Below are 19,260 nucleotides of genomic sequence, written 5' to 3'. Positions count from 1 at the left end.
TGAATCTAACTATATAAACCACATATCATTATAATATTATAAGACAATAAAGATTATGTAGTAATATAGAAAAATATGAAAAACAAATCAGGCCAGGCACTGTGGCTCACACCTGTAATACCAGCACTTTGGGAGGCTGAGGCAGGTAGATCACCTGAGATCAGGAGTTCAAGACCAGCCCGCCAGCATGGCAAAACTCCATCTCTACTAAAAATAAAAAGTTAGCCAAGCGCAGTGGTACATGCCTGTAATCCCACTAGGGAGGCTGAGGCAGGAGAATCGCTTAAACCTGGGAGGCCAATACAATGCCACTGCACACCAGCCTAGGTGACAGAGCAAGACTGTCTCAAAAAAAAAAAAAAAAAAAAGTAAGTCAAAAAATTAAGTCATATATTTGATTACTTTATAACATTTGCGAAAAACTGTATGAATACTGACAGCAAGTAGGATTTGAGAAAAACTAAAACATTTATAAGAGAAGTCAGGCTATGGAGTATTTTTCTAATTTAATTTGTGTCATTAATGTCATAATAATGTTCAATAAATTATGTTTTTCTTCATCTCAGGGAACACATGGTTTTTTGAACAGCAGCAAGTTGAAGGGCCAAAGCCTAGATGAGGGATCAGTCATGAAAGGCCACTCTTCTGTATTAGTAAACCCTCTTATGAGGATTGAAAGAGAAGGGCAGCCCTATCTACCTTTCCACTTTCTATTCAACTTCCACTGACCATAAAATGTTTCCCTTCTCAGCAAGCCTCATCATTTGGTGAACTTCCCCCCAAACAAAGTGGGATGGGGTAGAGGGCTAAATTAATTGGAGTGGGTCGAGGAGGGAGCCAGAAAACATAGATCTGGGGGCAGCAGTGCTGGGTAAAATTGCTGGGTAAAATTAAACGCTGGGTGGAATTACATAGATCTCGGGATAGCAGTGCTGGGAGGAATTACGTAGTTGTGGGGGCGGCAGTGCTGGGTGGAATTACACAGATCTGGGGGCGGCAGTGCTGGGTGGAATTCCGTAGATCTGGCGGCGGCAGTGCAGGGAGGAGTTACATCGATCTGGGGGCGGCAGTGCAGGGTGGAGTTACGTAGATCTAGGGGCGGCAGTGCAGGGAGGAATTACACAGATATTGGCGTGGCAGCGCTGGGTGGAATTACATAGGTCTCGGGGTAGCAGTGGAATTATATAGATCTCGGGGTCTATTTAAAAAAGTTTTAATAGACCCAAAAAAATGAAATTCCATCGTAAGAGTGTGATGAAAGGAAACTAGTAATTTGATAAATTCATAATAGCCAGTAGCTCTCATCTCTTCAGTGCTTACAAGGAATGAAGCAGTGTTCTAGGTGCTTTATACGTTTACCAACACATTACCAAACATCATTTTCTACAGTTAAAAAATCTAGTATGTGCCAGAATTAACAGATCAATAGAACAAAACAATCCTGAAACATATCATAGCATTAATAAGAACTTAATCTATAACAAAAGCAGCAGCACAAGTCAAAGGGAAAAAGAGGATAGATTTAGAAAGACAGAAAACGGTTGCTGAGAAATTCTTTGGTTTCTGATTAGCCAGGAGATTCCCCAACTCCCCTCCGCTCCACCTTAAGTAGTTTAGCAATGACCTGGGGCTCCCAGTGTTGTCAAGGGCTACGCCCATTTTCACACAATTTCACAAGACCCCAGCCCCGCATCTTGCCTTCAGGTACATATAAGAGGACTGAAGCAGCATCCTGGGGGTATGCAGCTTTGTGCTAATCAAGCGTGTCTCCCCTGGGGACAATGAAAGGTTGGGAGTCCCCACTCCATCTGCTGGCAGTCTAAATGTTTCCTGTAATTCTGATTTACCTCTGCCCCATGCTAAAGGCTTCTGATCTTGCCCTTGGTCTGCTTGACAGGTGGCAAAGTTATCCATCGGAGGAAAATTAAAATTAAATTCTTAACTTCACACTACTGACCAAATAAATTCCAAATGGATTACGTAATTAAGTATAAAAAAATTAAAACATGTAAATTACAGCTAGACAGGAGGAATAAGTTCTAGTGTTCTACAGCACTGCAGGGTGAAGATAATTAACAATTTATTGTATATGTTCAACAAGCTAAAAGAGGATTTTGAATGTTCTCAGCACAAAGAAATGATCAATGTTTGAGGTGATGGATATCCTAATTACCCTGATTTGATCATTACACATTATATTACACAGAAATATCACACTGCACCCCATAAACAGGTACAATTATGTGTCAAAATTAAAGGAAAAAATTAAAATATTTAAAGAAATATAAAATGTAGAATTAATCCTTAAATTAGGAAGAATTATCAAAGCATAAAACAATATAAGAAATTATAAAAGCAAAGTCTTTAAGCCATAAAACTACATGTCCACAAAACACTGCAAATGAGGTTCAAAAACAAATGACAAACTGAGTGAAATATTATAATAAATATAAAAGCTTAATATCATAAGTATGTATTTTTAAAGCTAATCCCTCTTTTAAAAAACACTCTAATATCCTAATTTTTACTGGGAAAATAATACGAACAGGCAACTGCCAAGAAACATAAAAAATATCTATACTGCAAGGCTACAGTAATCAAAACAGCATGGTACTGGTACCAAAACAGAGAGATAGACCAGTGGAATAGAACAGAGGCCTCGGAGGCAACGCCACACATCTACAACCATCTGATCTTTGACAAACCTGACAAAAACAGGCAATGGGGAAAGCATCCCCTGTTTAATAAAGGGTATTGGGAAAACTGGCTAGCCATGTGCAGAAAGCAGAAACTGGGCCCCTTTCCGACACCTTACACTAAAATTAACTCCAGATGTATTAAAGACTTAAACATAAGACCTAACACCATAGAAACCCTAGAAGAAAATCTAGTCAAAACCATTCAGGACATAGGCGTAGGCAAGGACTTCATGACCAAAACACCAAAAGCATTGGCCACAAAAGCCAAAATAGACAAATGGGACCTAATCAAACTTCACAGCTTCTGCTCAGCAAAGGAAACAATCATTAGAGTGAATCGGCAACCAACAGAATGGGAAAAAATTTTTGCAATCTACCCATCTGACAAAGGGCCAATATCCAGAATCTACAAAGAACTAAAACAGATTTACAAGAAAAAAACAAGCCCATTCAAAACTGGGTGAAGGATATGAACAGACATTTGACAAAAGAAGACATATATCAGGCCAACAAACATATGAAATAATGCTCATCATCACTGGTTATTAGACAAACGCAAATCAAAACCACATTGAGATACCATCTCACGCCAGTTAGAATGGCGATCATTAAAAAATCTGGAGACAACAGATGCTGGAGAGGATGTGGCGAATAGGAATACTTTTACACTGTTGGTGGGAGTGTAAATTAGTTCAACCATTGTGGAAGACAGTGTGGCGATTCCTCAAGGACCTAGAAATAGAAATTCCATTTGACCCAGCAATCCCATTACTGGGTATATATCCATAGGATTATAAATCATTCTATTATAAGGACACGTGCACACGAATGTTCATTTCAGCACTGTTTACAACAGCAAAGACTTGAAACCAACCCAGAAGCCCATCGATGATAGACTGGACAGGGAAAATGTGGCACATATACACCATGGAATACTATGCAGCCATAAAAAAACAATGAGTTCGTGTCCTTTGTAGGGACATAGATGAAACTGGAAACCATCATTCTCAACAAACTGACACAAGAACAGAAAATCAAACACTGCATGTTCTCAGTCACAGGTGAGTGTTGAACAATGAGAACATGTGGACACAGGGAGGGGAGCACCACACATTGAGGTCTGTGGAGGGGGAACTAAGGAGGGACAGCTGGGGGCACGGAGTTGGGGAGGGATAACATGGGGAGAAATGGCAGATATAGGTGATGGGGGTGGAGGCAGCAAACCACATTGCCATGTATGTACCTATGCAACAATTCTGCATGTTCTGCACATGTACCCCAAAACCTAAAACACAATTTAAAAAAAAATCTATACTACAACAAAACACTTTAATAAATCTTTAATTTCACCACAATAAGAGAAATACAAATTTAAATATAAAATTTTCATGCATCAAATTGGAAAAGTGAAAGGAAATGCAGCTATTCAAAATCACATTTTCAAACAGTACGTAAAGATTTGGGGATACTATACTAGGATATCAAAAAATGCAGAATGTTTTTTTTTTTTTTCAAATCTTATACAATGAGCATTTTTACAAACAAACAAAAAAGTTTTAATTGATCAGAAAAGTAAAATTCCATCCTAAGTATGTGATGAAAGGAAACTGGTAATTTTGATAAATTCGTAATAGCCGGTAGCTCTCATCTGAGTGCTTGCAAGGAATCAAGCACTGTTCTAGGCACTTTATACATTTACCAACATATTTAATCCTTGCACAAGTCCTCATGATAGTGTCATCCCTATTTCACAGAAGACAAACTGAGGCACAAGAAGAGAAAGAAAGTCACATAGCTGATAAGTAGAGAAATCGATTCACACACAGGCAGTCAGACTCCAAAGTCCATACCCTTCATCATCATCGTACCACACCACCTCGCCGTTAGGCCACAAGATGAATACTACACAATCATGGAAAATTATGTTATAGAAGAATATTTCATTTCCAGGAAAAAAATTCACAACATAGTAAGTGACTACAAAATTAAATTGAAATCAATAGGCAGGATAGGTGCGTGTGAGAAAGAATTTACATAAACATGTCAGAAATAATTTACTTAAACATTTGTCAGAATTTACTTAAACATTTGCCTTTGTCAGAAAGAGAAAGAAACCTCATGGATGGGCACAGTGGCTCATGCCTGTAATCCCAGCACTTTGGGAGGCCAAGGCACGTGGATCACAAGGTCAGGAGTTCGAGACCAGCCTGACCAACGTAGTGAAACCCCTGTGTCTACTAAAAATACAAAACTTAGCCAAGCGTGATGGCACATGCCCGTAATCCCAGCTATTCAGGAGGTTGAAGCAGGAGAATTGCTTGAACCCAGGAGGCGGAAGTTGCAGTGAGCCAAGATGGTGCCATTGCACTCCAGCCTGGGCAACAGAGGGAGACTCTGTCTCAAAAAAAAAATTAAATAAATAAATAAATATAAAGAAACCTCGCAGGGTTTCAAAGAAACCTCAAGAGTGCGGTCATCAAGTTGGCCTTGCTTGATTTTTCCAATTTTCCAAGTTCTTCATGTCCTCCAAAGCTCTGTACTTCCTTGATAACCAAGTCCCTCCCTCGGCCATGACACCACCAGGAGCAGGATTTAAGGGAGGTCTGCAGAGTTGAGCATGCCCCTGGTCAGAGGTTCTCTCCCAATCACTATGCTGCTGGCAGCAAGAATATAGGGCAGTCCCACAGCTCACAGCCTACTGATGAAAACACCGCTCTCATCACTATCTCCCCTCTAAAAGCCACCCAAGAGACCAGTCCCAAGAAAGACACTTTCTCAGAAACATCACCAAGGCAATCCCATCAGATGCCCCCTTTTTCACCAATCACTACCAGACAACCTCCTAAACCTTTCCATCATGGCCTCTGAAACTCATGGTTGGCTGGGCACAGTGGCTCATGCCTAAAATCCCAGCACTTTGGGAGGCTAAGGTGGGCAGATCACCTGAGGTCAGGAGGTCGAGAGCAGCCTGGTCAACATGGTAAAATCCCATCTCTACTGAAAATGCAACAATTAGCCAGGCATGGTGAAAAGTGCCTGTAGTCTCAGCTCCTTGGGAGGCTGAGGCAGGAGAATCACTTGAACCTGCGAGGCAGAGGTTGCAGTGAGCCAAGATCGAGGTACTGCACTCCAGCCTGGGTGACAGAGTGAGACTCCATCTCAAAAAAAATAAATAAATGAAATAAAACAAAATAAATAAAAAGTGAAAAGCTGTGCCTGATCTAATGCAAGGGTCTTATACTGAATTCTGTTTCCCTTTCAAATTTTTCAGGACTTTCCTCCTATAATTGCCCCCTTTCTCTCCTGCAACGTCCATTTCTCCCTCTCACATAACCTATCTCCCATCTCTAAAAGGCCGTCCCTACATCCACATGCCCCTCATTTATCACGTAAGTAATCAGGAGAAAAGTTTGACTTAACAACTGTAAAAGAGTAAAACTTGATTATTTTTAATTAATTCTTACTGAGTTAAATAATGTCAACCTTACCATATTTGGGGGCACATTTAAAGTACTGCACTTTTCCAACACTTCCATTATTTTTTCCTTCCGGTTCATCCAATTCAATGCCAGCCCACTGCCCACTTGCAAATTCAGTGGTTCCACAAAATCTTAATGTACCAACCTAAAGAAAATATAAATCAGAATAACTTTGGGGAATTATTAGTAATTCCAAGTGTCCTACTCTTGCAACTTCACTTCACCATGAAAGTGTTTAAAAATTCACTCTCTCAAAGTGAATTTAAAGAATTTGCTCTCTCAACATTATCCTTGGTAACATTCCTTGCTCTCAAGTGAGAGCTCACTTAAGTGGTCAGAGAGCTCACTTCAGAGCAAGGAACATTACCAAAAATAAAAAGGAACATTAAATAATAAAGGAGACAATTTCCAAGAAGACATAAGAATCCTAATTAGCTGGATAGTAGCACACGCCAGTAGTTCCAGCTACTCCAGGGACTGAGGCAAGAGGGTCGCTTGAGCCCAGGAGTTCGGGACAACAGTGAGCTATGACTGTGCCACTGCACTCCAGCCTGGGCTACAGAGTGAGACTCCATCTTTAAAAAAAAAAAAAAAAAAAAATTGGGGCATAACCATGTTGGGAAATTCAACATCCAGGCAGGAAGTCCCTGTTCCATTCTCCATACCAAGCTCCCTATTAACCTCTATACTAAGAAAAACCAAGAAAACCTCCCATATGAGGTATTTTTAAAAAGAAACTGGCAATAAATGATGCAATATGGAAACGAAAGCTTGGGAGGAAAAAGGGGTGTGGATGATGGGAGCAGGATTCATCCTCTTCTCCACATAAATCCTTCTCACCAGGTTATATAGTATCTCAGATTGCCCTATTTGTGGAGAACTCAAAGACAAATACCCACAAACAGCAAAGGTGCCTTGTGTTCAATTTCTATGGAGTAGCAGCAGTCAGAGAAGCAGCACTGGGGGAAGATGGGGACTGCAAAGAAAATCCTCCACCCTAGACCATCCCTCAGCTCCTGCCTGTAAATGCGCTCCAGAGTTCTACTCCACTCCATTCTATTCAAATAAACATGTCTTCATTATTAAGTTCTGGTAGTTTATATTCTTAAAGCATAACTTAAGAGTAAATTTGTATCTAAGTTTTACATTTTCCATTAAGCATCTTTCTACCTACATGTTGAACCTTTTTTAAAAAACTTAAAACACTGACCATACTGTATGCACCCTTGAACACAGGTCATGGACACAGTGACCTTGGCTTTAGAGACTGCAGTTACTTACTGTACCTTCTGTCCTGCAATAACAACACGGTCCCCCAACTTCAGGCCAAGTGACGTAAGCATTGCCTTGCCAGTGACGTGATCATAATTTGGAAGCATGGCCTTTGAGATGTTACACGACAGAGGCACCGCATCTAGGAGCATCTGCTTGATTTCCTTAGCAGTGGCGGCAGCATCAGCCATCTCCAACGGCATATCTACTGGGTCCGGAACAACATCAGCAGGGATCTGTCCTTTGTCATTCTACAAATAAAGGTGAGAGAAAATGTTCAACTCTTATTTACTTAGATCACTAGAAAGTCATATAAAATTTCTGTTGGAGGAATTTTACATTAAATTCATTCATTATTTCTTTATTCAAAAATATTTCCTGAATACCTACAATATGCAGGCACCATTCTAGGTGCTAAATAAAGATCCCACAGCGAAGAAAACACAAGCCCTGCCCTTAAGGAATGTTACATTCTGGTAGGAGAGACACGTCACACAACATTAAACAAGTAAATTATATGTGAGAAAATAAACAGTCATAAGTGGCTAGGAGGAAAAATAAAAGAAAGCAGGCAAGGGGAATAGGAAATGTAGAGACAGAGATGGTTCTAGGGGAAACTCTTTAGGTTAATTTGTAGAGGAAACTCTTTAGGCTAAGTGGTGAGGAAGGCCGCACTGATGAAATGCATCTCCACAGAGATCCAAAGCAGGCCAGGGAGGAGCCGAGCAGGTTCTCTGGCAGGAAAAACCACTGCATCCGCATCCATGGGGAGGAGCAGTGCTCAGGTCCTAAGCGGAGAGCACCCTGCCAGCACAGGCATGAGAAGGCGAGCTTGGAAACAGAAGCCACAGGACTGACCGGCTTCCCAGCCCCAGTCCACGGTTCCAGAGCTGCTGTGCTCCTGGCTCTGCGACCTCAGCCCCCTGGCTACTCATGGGGTAATTCAGATTTCAAAACTAGAAACTATGGTTTTGATACTTCTAAAACCTGGGCTATAATCAAGAAAAAAAAAACTCTGTTTTCACTACAACGGAAAGACTGTATCCTGGGATTTATCCTGTGACAAAATAAAATGGCCAGCGACCACCTCACTGTCATTTGCAATGGTATCTGTATCATCGAAGCCCTATCACGTAAATTATCTGTCATCTTACATTCCCTAACCACAAACCTTAGACTTCATGAGAAATAATCTAGATTGTAATCTTCTTTTAATATAAAGAATGAAGATACTTTCGTTAACTGAGAAACTTTTTTCCTTTTCTTCACTGATGATAATCTTCTTCAAACGATCCATGTGGAAAAATGAATGAGGCTCTTAGAATACACTTAGTTTGCAATTGCTTCACATTTTTTTTTTGTTTTAAAATTCAAGTCAGGTTGGTCCTTAGTAAAAATATGGCAAGAAGATATGTTATCAGATTTCTAGGATAGTAATGGACTCTTTTAATCCCAGATTCCAAGAAAACATACAAAATATAATAAAGATATGTGTTATACTAATGTATACTCTCTAAAAACACACTCAGGCTGATAAGTTGTAAGTTATGCTTACATACAATTCCCATATAATTCAGCAATCAAAACTTCTGTTAAAATCTTAATAGTGAGAATAAAATTAAAACGGTATCTTCCTAACATAAGAAGGTTAATTCATGATCTATTGCAGAATTCTATTTTCTTCTCAAGTGGTGGCATACCACCAGACTGGCCATACAAATGATGATTAAGGGAGTTCTACACATGGAAATAAAATACTACTACTTGCTGTCAAAAAAGCACATAAGCACAGTCTATGGTCTCCATAAAGCAACTACACAATTGAGACTACAAAGCAACTAGCTAACAACACAACAACAGGAACAAAACTTCACATATCAATATTAACCCTAAAAAGATTAATAAAAGATGATCAAGGGAACTCTAAACATGGAAACAATAATACTTGCTGTCACAAAAAGCATGTAGTCTATAGACTCCACAAATCAAGACTAGAAAGTAGCTAAAAACACAACAACAGGAACACAACCTCACACATCACTATTAACCCTGAACATAAACAGCCTAAACACACCACTCAAAAGACACAAAGTGGCAAATTGGATTTAAAAAAAAAAAAAAAAAAAAAAAAAGACCTGTCCTTCTGCTGTCCTCAAGATACCTATTGCACATGTAATGACACCCATAAGCTCAAAGTAAAAGGCTGGAGAAAGATCTATCATGCAAATGGAAAACAAAAAGGAGCAGGGTGTCACTATTCTTTTATCAGATAAAACATCAAGCCAGTAACAATCAAGAGGGACAAAGTAGGGAATTACATAATGATAAAGGGTTCAATTCTACAAGAAGACTTAACTAACCTACATATACACACACCCAACAATGGAGCACCGAAATTTATAAAACAATTAGTAATAGACTTGCAAAAAGACTTAAGACTGTCACATAATAACAGCAGGTGACTTCAACACCCCACTGAAAGCATTAGACAGGTCATCAAGGCAGAAAACAAAGAAATTTTAGACTTAAATACAGCACTTGATCAATTAGACATAATAGGCATCTAAAGAATACTCCACCCAACAGCCACAGAATATAAATTCTGTTCTCATTTGCACATGGAACATACTCAAAGACTGACCAGGTCATAAAGCAAGTCTCAACAAATTCAAAAACATCAAAATCATACCAAGCGTCTCTTGAACCACAGTGGAATGAAAACAGAAATCAATACGAAGAAGAACTCTCAAAATTAAACAAATACATGCAAACTAGAAAACTTGCTCCAGAATGACTTTTGGATAAACAATGAAATTAAGGCAGAATTCAAAAAATCCTTTGAAACAAATGAAAACAGAGACAAAGTATACCAAAACCTCTGGGATAGCAAAAGTAGTGTTAAGAGGAAAGTATCAAAATGCCTGTATCAAGAGAGATCTCAAATTAACAACGTAACACTGCGCCTAAGGCAACTAGAAAAATAAAAACTAAACTCAAAGCTAATTGCAGAAGTAACTACAATTGGAGTACAACTAAGTGAAACTGAAACCAAGAAAAGCATTCAAAGGATAAGCAAAATGAAAAGGTGGTTCTTGGAAACCACAGGATTGAGAGACTGCTAGCTAGATTAACAAAGAAAAAGAAAGAGAAGATCCAAATAAGCACGATCGGAAATATTAAATGTGGCATTACAACCAATCCCACAGAAATGTAAAATATTCTCAGGGACTACTGTGAATACGTCTATTCACACAAACTAGAAAATCTAGAGGAAATGGATAAATTCCCAGAAACACACAACCTTCCAAGAACCTGGAAGAGAGTGAAACCCTGACCATACCAACAATGAGTTACAAAATTGAATCAGTAATAAAAAACCTACTATCCAGAAAAAGCCCTGTACCAAAGGGATCCACAGCCAAATTCTACCAAACGTACAAGGAGGAGCTGGTAACAATCCTACCAAAATGATTCAAAAAAAACCAAGGAGGAGTGATACCTCCCTAATTCATTCTATGAAAGCAGTATCATCCTGATACCAAAATCTGGCAGAGACACAACAGGAAAGAATACTACAGGCCAATAGCCCCGATAAACACAGACACAGAAATCCTCAAGTTACTAGCAAACCAAATTCAGCAGCATAACAGAAAGATAATTCACCATGACAAGTTGTGCAAGGAGGTTCAACATATGCAAATCAATAAACATGATTCACCACATAAAATTAAAAACTGTCTGATCATCACAATAGACACAGAAAAACAATCAATAAATTCCAACACCCCTTCATGATAAAAAAAAAAAAAACCTTCAACAAATAAGGCATTGAAGGAATATATCTCAAAATAGTAAGAGCCATCTATGACAAACCCACAGGTAACGTCATACTGAATGGGCAAGTTGGAAACATTCCTTCTAAGAACCGGAACAAGACAAGAACGTCCACTCTCACTATGCCTATTCAACATGGTACTGGAAGTCCTAGCCAGAGCAATCAGTCAAGAGAAAGAAATAAAAGGCGTCCAAATAGGTAAAGAGGAAGTCAAATGATCTCTCTTCACCAACAAGATGATTCTATATGTAAAAAATTCTGAAGGCTCTGCCAAAAAACTCCTAGACCCAATGAACAACTTCAGTAAAGCTTCAGGACAAAAAAAATCAATACACAAAAATCAGTAGCATTTCTATACACCAGTAACACTCAAGATGAGAGCAAAATCAAGAACACAATTCCATTTACAATAGCCACAAAATGATAATAAAAATACAGAGGGATATATCTAACCAAGGAGATGGAAGATCTCTATAATATCTATTAAACACTGCTGAGAGAAATCAGAGACAACACAAGCAAATGTGAAAACACTCCATGTTCACGGACTGGAAGAATCATAGCCTTAAAGTATCCACATTGCCTAAAGTAATTCCTAACAAACTTCCAACATTGTTTTTCACAAGATTAGAAAAAACTGTTCTAAAATTCATATGGAGCCGAAACAAAGAGAGCCCAAATAGCCAAAGCAATCCTAAGCAGAAAGAACAAAAGCCAGAGGCATCCCATTACCTGACTTCAAATTATACTACAAGGCTACAATAATCAAAACAGTAATGATATTGCTACAAATTAGATATATACGCCAATGAGACAGACTAGAGATCACTGAAATAAAGCCACACACTACCAACTGATATTTGACAAGACTGACAAAAATAAACTGTAGGGAAAGGCCACCCTACTCATAAATGGTGCTGGTAAAACTGGCTAACCATATGTAGAACAATGAAACTGGACCCCCACTACTCACTATATACAAAAATTAACTCAAGATAGATTTAAAACTTAAATGTGAGACCTCAAAGTACAAAAATCCTAGAAGAAAATCTGGGAAATACTCTTCTAGACATTGGCCTAGGCAAAGAATATATGACTAAGTCCTCAAAAGCAAAGGCAACAAAAACAAAAATTGACAAATGGGACCTAAAACTAAAGAGCTTCTGCAGAGCAAAAGAAACTACCAACAGAGTAAAGAGACAACCTACAGAATGGGTGAAAATACAAACTATGTATCCAACAAAGGACTAATATCCAGAATCTATAAGAAAGGTAAACAAACCAACAAGAAAAAAACAACCCCATTATAAAGTGGCAAAGAACATGAACAGACATTTCTCAAAAGAGGACATATAAGCAATCAACAAATATAAAAAATGTTCTACATCACTAATCATCAGAGAAATGCTAATCAAAACCGCAATGAGATTCTATCTCACACCAGTCAGAATGGCCATTATTAAAAAGTTAAAAAAATAACATGTTGGTGAAGTTGTGGAGAAAAGGAACATTTATACACTGTTAGTAGGAATGTAAATTGGTTCAGCCCCTGTGGAAAGCAATGTGGAAGTTTCTCAAAAAAGTAAAAACAGAATTACCATTTGACCTAGCAATCCCATTACTAGGTACACACCCAAAGGAAAATAAATCATTTTACCAAAAAGACATTGCACCCATATGTTTTTCACAGCATGACGCATAATAGCAAAGACATGGAATCAACCTAGGTGTTCATCAATGGTGGACCGGATAAAGAAAATGTGGTACATATACACCATACTACATAGTCATTTAAAAAATGAAATCATGCCCTCTGCAATGGAATGGATGCAGCTAGAGGCCATTATCCTAAGCACATTAATGCAGAAACAGAAAACCAAATACTGCATGTTCTCACTAATAAGTGGGGGCTGAACATTGGGTACACACAGACATAAAGATGGGAACAACAGGCACTGGGGACTCCAAAAGATGGGAGGAAGAGTGTGAGGGAAGGAGGTGGAGAAGGGCTGGGCCAAGGGCTGAAAAAGTACCTACTGGGTTCACTGTCTGGGTGAGGCATCAACAGGAGTTCAAACCTCAGCACCAGGCAATATACCTGTTTCACAAACCTGTACATATACTCCCTGAATCTAAAATTTAAAATTAAAAAATAAGATGGCGGCTTATCAAAGTATGGTCTCAAGACTACTGCTGACTCACATGTTATTGCTTTTTTTTAAAGTAGTTATTTTCAAAATATGGCAACCTATTAATCTATTTCTGGCCTAAATTGGTAATTTAGCTCAATAACAGATCTCATGGCATCCTAATAAATTCAAACAACACTAATGGGGCTGATTGACACTAATGACACTGAATTGTCCCCACTAATGGGGCTTTGTCAGCAGCTGCACCAGCAAAAGCAAACACATCCCTTTCGCCTTCCAGCTGGACTGAACGATCATCTCCTAGGCTTCTTGCATGCTAGTCTCTCTGCTTTCCTCACCTCCCTCCAGTACCTGGTTAATACTCCCCTATGTAAGCACTCGCTTTCAATGTCACCCCTGATGAAGCCTTGGGAAGATGACTCTATGGCCCTCTGCCAACCCCCACCCCATTGTGTCACACTGAATTAGCACACTACAGTAAAACTGACTGCTTCCTTGTCCCACCTCCCCTCTGCAATACATTCTTTTTGAGGGCAAGAGCTTTATCTACATTATTGTAGTATTCTCCCAGTGCCCAATAAACAATAGAGTCACAAGGAAGGGAGGGAGGAAGAGAAGAAATTAAAAGTTGGGGGGTAATCAAGGGGGTTAAATGAAAGAAAACTGGCAAAGAAGTAGGGAAAATGGGAAAAATAGGAAAGGGAAAAGAAGACAAGTGTTTTCAAATACTGCACACTATCCACCGCCTACACCCACCCCCTTCAAGGGAAAGTATGACATAATTAAGAACACCTGCCAGAGCAAGTTATTGTTATTAATATAAAGAATGTGAAAACTGAGAACCACTTTCTCAAAAAAAAAAAAAAAAAAAAAAGGATCTGAAGATGATGAAATTCAGTCCTGTGTAACTCTGTAAATTGGTGAAATTTCACTATTTAAAAAAATACACTTTTCCTTTCCAAAAAATTTGAAATATGATTTAACAGAAAAACTTTAATATATGTATTTGTACAGCTAACTTTTCACAAATACATCAAAATCCTAAATGAAAGATACTTAAACTCAAAGATTATGACAGTTTAAGGAAGATTTTAGTTTCCTGAATGGAAGTTACCAATATAAAAGAAAATTTATCATTATACCTTAAATTTATTTACAATAAAGATCATCATCACTCTCAACATGTAGCACAAAGATATAAATTACTTGCTCATATAAGAGTTCTTCTATTAATAACAACATTCAGATTCAACACTTTACCAGAAAGCAGGATAAGACTTCTTAATTCTTTTAAAATATTTCACTTTTAATTTAACCTCTTACCCTAAATGCAGGATTTGCTCCTTGCTCCAAGAGGCACTTCACAGCACCTGCACACAAGTTGTACGCTGCAATATGCAAAGCTGTTCCAAAATTAAAATCACTGCAAGTGGCATCCACATCTGCAATTAAACATCACAAGTGCATTAGCTAAAATTTTAAACTTAGCTATTATAATTTAAAAGAGGACAGGGTTTTGGAGGAGGGGCTTTTATTATTTATGAGACTTAAATCAACCCACTAGAAGCACGATTTCACAATAGAACAAAGTCTTTATATTACAATCTAGTTAAAATAAGCAGTTGATTATTTTCTTAGTAAAAAAAATTCATTATAAGATGGGGTGATATCTTGGGTTTTCAAACTAGAATGAACTAAAACATACTTTAAAACAATTAATGGCAATAATCTGCATTTGTAAAAGTAACAGCTTATCACAATCTCCCATTAAGCCTGTTGTATATTAGCCATGACGACTACAGTGAGGTAGAGTAGCAGAGTTTAGTTCAGGGGTCAGCAGCCTATGACCCACAAGGCAAATCCAACCCACCTGTTTTTATAAAGTTTTATTGGAACACAGGCACTGTCATTCATTTACATATCCTCTGTGGCTACTTCCATGCCACAATTATGAAACTGAGTAGTTTCATCAGAGACTGGGTGGTCCCAGTTTAAAATATTTACCAGCTGGCCCCTTACAGAAAAAAATGGCCAACACCTGGTAGGTAACACAAAGCAGAATTTTCAAAGTCTAAGCACAGAAATGCTTATCGATAAATTCATAAATTCATAAAACTCTACTGAATAAATGAATTTGATTTTCATAATGAGTAATTTTGCAACTCTAAGGACATTTTAATAACTTCTAATATAGTATCATATGTTATACTTAAATACAGCAAATCCTCCAGGTTTGGGAATCCCATCTTGAATATTTTTGATAACAGGGGTTTAAATATACCTCTGGTTCTGCAAATCCTACCCTCAACTAAATGACACCACACCCACACACCCTTCCTACAACTGCAAACAACCCAGATATGCTAAGGACAAACTCTCTTGAATTATTAAAGACACAGTAGTGTTGACAGAGGCTTTATTCCCAACATTATTCAGAAAGTGAAAAGGTAGAATTTTAAAGAGAAAATGGACAACTATACAGATTAGAGGTTAGAAATGAACATTCTGGGAAAGTCATCTGTTGAAGCTCTAAAGCATGTTCCTACAATGGGGAAAATGTTGTACACTTTCTTTAACTTGAAGTTAATACAATTTGCTTGCTCTCATATTTTTCTAAAAAAACAAAGAAAAGAAAATTGGCCCCCAAGGGGAGAACCAGAGAGAAAATCAAAATACCAGGACTGTGACTCAGACATTTAGATCTTCGATTTCAGGATATCACCATCAAGACAGGGGAAAAAAACTGAAATATCCCTTAAGTTGAATTATGTAATTTCAGGACCAAATACCACCTAAAATAAATAACATGTATTATCCCAATGCCAATCTCTGAAGACCTTAATGTTCTATTTCTGGCTACCCAAGCAAGGCAAAAGAATCATAAAGCATGTAAAATCAATTATATAAAACATCTGTGTTATACTGGAGAACTTAGAGATATAAAAACCCAGAGAACACTCTTTCATTTTGTATTGCTCTGTACTAATCCTTTCATAGAAAATATAGTAGTTAATACTCAGTAAAGAAATTTTAAACTATCTCAGAAATAAAATGGAGTAGAAAGGCATATGAAACAAGATGGATTCAAAGTAAAAATCTCCTTGAATTATAATTTTTATGCCACCATTAAAGTGTTCAGTTAGTAACATCTAAAGGTGATCTTACAAAACTTGCCTTTTGGTTTCGATGTTTTCAAAATCACTCCTATAAGTTCTGGGACATCAAAATAAGCAGCATAATGCAAAGCATTCATGTTTGTCCAGCGACTCCGCAAACTAATGTCTGCTCCCAGGTCAATAAGTTGAGTTGCAAATTTGACAGCTGTTTCCACATCACCTAAAGAAGATTTTCTAAATTATTTTCCTTTAGTACAAATTTTAAGTTCCAACGGATGGCTATCTATTACCTCATTTAAAAAGCCAAAGAAAACAACACTGTATAGGCACACCTCAAAAATTTCACTTTCAAAAATGTATTCTCAGGGATGCGGATAAACACTTGGCTATAAAGATGCTCATCACTGCACTGTTAATATAATTCTGAGAAATCCAAAAAGTGTAATAAGAAATTGGTTAAATTGAGACACACATAGAATACTATGAAGCCATCAACCGCAACACAGTGGATCAGTGCTACTCAAAACGTAACAAGGGATTTGATTACTCAGTGGGACTGTGGACCACTGGCAGTCCCAAATCGCAATCTGTGTGTACTTTTTATAGCTTTTCCCCGTCTAATATTTCTTCTCATTATGTTAACTCAAATGTAGTCTTACGCCTTTTCTTCCTTCTTCTTTTTTAGAGACAGAGTCTTGTTCTGTCACCCAGATTGGCATGTAATGATGCAATCACAGCTCATGCCAACTGTGAACTACCAGGCTTACACGGTCCTCCCGCCTCAGCCTTGCAAGTAGCTGAAACTCTGGGAGCGTACCAACACGGTTGGCTAATTTTTTGACTTTCAGTACCAACAAGGTGTCACTAGGTTGCCTAGGCTTGTCTCAAACTCTTGGTCTCAAGAAATCCTCCTGCCTTGGCCTCCCAAGGTGTTGGGATTATGAGTGTAAATCATCAATGCCTGGCCAGTTGTAGGCCTTTTGAAAAATATTTGGGCTTACAGTTTATGGCTTTTTTATTTTGTATTATAAATTCATTTTTATTTTATTTTGTAAAAGTATCAGCCCATGACGGGTCATGAGGGAAAAAAAGGAGTCCTTCACCACAAGTGGTTTCAGCACCACCACATCAGACTATCGAAACAAGCAGAGACTATCACAACATACAGCTAAGTAAGACAAGGTTTATAAAATGACAAAGCCCAAGACAATAACAATTTTGGAAAATATGCACATGTTACATACATAAGAATAGACCTTAGGTCTCAAGACTGGGGTCTTGAGATCAAGGATGCATAGGCAAAGACTGACCTTGGACTGTCAAACCTTGTTATAAACCCTCGGAAAGATTGTAGGGTGTTAGCAGTTACTCTCATCTAATAGGCAATCAGGCATGAGGCCCATTCCAGAAAAGCTGAGAGGTATCAGGAGGGTATAAAGACCTCCTTGAGAAAAGGGAATACAGTTTTTGGAAGGACCTAACTGAGTCCTCAACTCTGCGAGTAATATCATTATCAGCTGGGTGCCTTCCCAGGGACAATATATGGACACAAATATATGAGCATAAATATAGGTTATATTAGCACAAATGTAGATGATATAAGCAATTAATAAATTTTCCATATACTTACCAATACCATGAGCTCCAGATTTGCAGGTATAATGTAAAAGAGTCATATCTGTCAATCCATCTCTATCGTTCACATTGCAACCTCTCTTAAGAATCTGAAGCAGTCAAAGAAAATATGGTTACAGCTTAACTACTGAGGTACCTATTGCTTTCAAACCAATGCTGAGGAACCAAGTTAGTCTATCGTATCTGAATTACTTCTCAGTAAAATGTATAGACAGTATTGACATTGCTTAAGAGTAAATTTTAAATGTGCACTCAACAATAATGAAAACTGAACTTGTCACCAGGCTGAAGGAAATTCTTGAAGATTATTCCAAGAGTAATCTGGCACCCCAAATATGTTCCTCTCAAAAATGAGCAAAATTTTATTTCTATGAATGTAATGATGCTTGAAAAAAGTATAAGCACTCTCCTCCTCCAACATAGCAACATGCTGGTCAAGGAACCCTCTCTCAAAAAACCTAGTATTTTTAAAGGCTACATTCAAGCCTGTATCTTTGCCAAACCACCCAAAAGTGTACATAGAACATGATGGTAATCAAATCTCTTCATGAAATGTATAAAGGTTTGCAAAATTAATTTTTAAATGAAGGAAATAGGAAAAATGGCCCTCCCTGCACCCACCAAGTCTATAAATGTCAGAAGTACAGAGCATGAAGAAATAATCAGTTATACTATGTACACATAGTATTAACTCACTGCCTCATGAAAATCCTGGAAATACAAATAAATATCAGAACCTTTAAAGGTTCTCCTTTATCACCATCTTCCTTTCAGATGGGGAAAAAATCTATACCACTAAAATACTAACAACGCAAAACTTAAAATGTAAGAATTCCTTACCTCATTTCCAATAATGTCAATGTTTTGTTGGACCTGAGGAACCCACTGTCTTAAAATGGCAAATAATTCTGAGACTGAAGTTTTGGGATCAAAAAGAATTTCCTGGCATGATGCATCATTAGGATCAAAGAAAGAAAACTCTGAAATTTAAAAAGGTATAATAAATTAACCTTACTAGAAGTTTCAAATAAATATACTGAAAATAATAAACAGACCAAGGTTCAAATGATACAA

The 19,260-nt window shown here is 37.9% G+C and overlaps 1 protein-coding gene across 5 annotated transcripts in view; it reads right to left on the bottom strand.

Moving 5' to 3' along the window:
• Positions 1–19,260, bottom strand: part of CLIP4 (CAP-Gly domain containing linker protein family member 4) — a 74,885-nt gene that overhangs the window by 38,133 nt on the left and 17,492 nt on the right. For all 5 annotated transcript variants that reach the window (XM_032239198.1, XM_032239196.1, XM_032239199.1 and 2 more), the window contains 6 exons: positions 19,027–19,166; positions 18,182–18,275; positions 16,610–16,771; positions 14,759–14,877; positions 7,465–7,701; positions 6,188–6,323 (listed from right to left, as the gene is read on the bottom strand). In XM_032239198.1, the coding sequence (XP_032095089.1) occupies positions 6,188–6,323; positions 7,465–7,701; positions 14,759–14,877; positions 16,610–16,771; positions 18,182–18,275; positions 19,027–19,166 (888 nt within the window). The remainder of the gene's footprint in view (positions 1–6,187; positions 6,324–7,464; positions 7,702–14,758; positions 14,878–16,609; positions 16,772–18,181; positions 18,276–19,026; positions 19,167–19,260) is intronic.

Source organism: Sapajus apella, unplaced genomic scaffold, assembly GCF_009761245.1.
Source record: "Sapajus apella isolate SASKATOON/1434 unplaced genomic scaffold, GSC_monkey_1.0 scaffold44, whole genome shotgun sequence".
Taxonomy (NCBI): Eukaryota; Metazoa; Chordata; class Mammalia; order Primates; family Cebidae; genus Sapajus; species Sapajus apella.
Note: the sequence above shows the minus strand (reverse complement) of the source record. Positions and strands in the feature narration are given on the sequence as shown.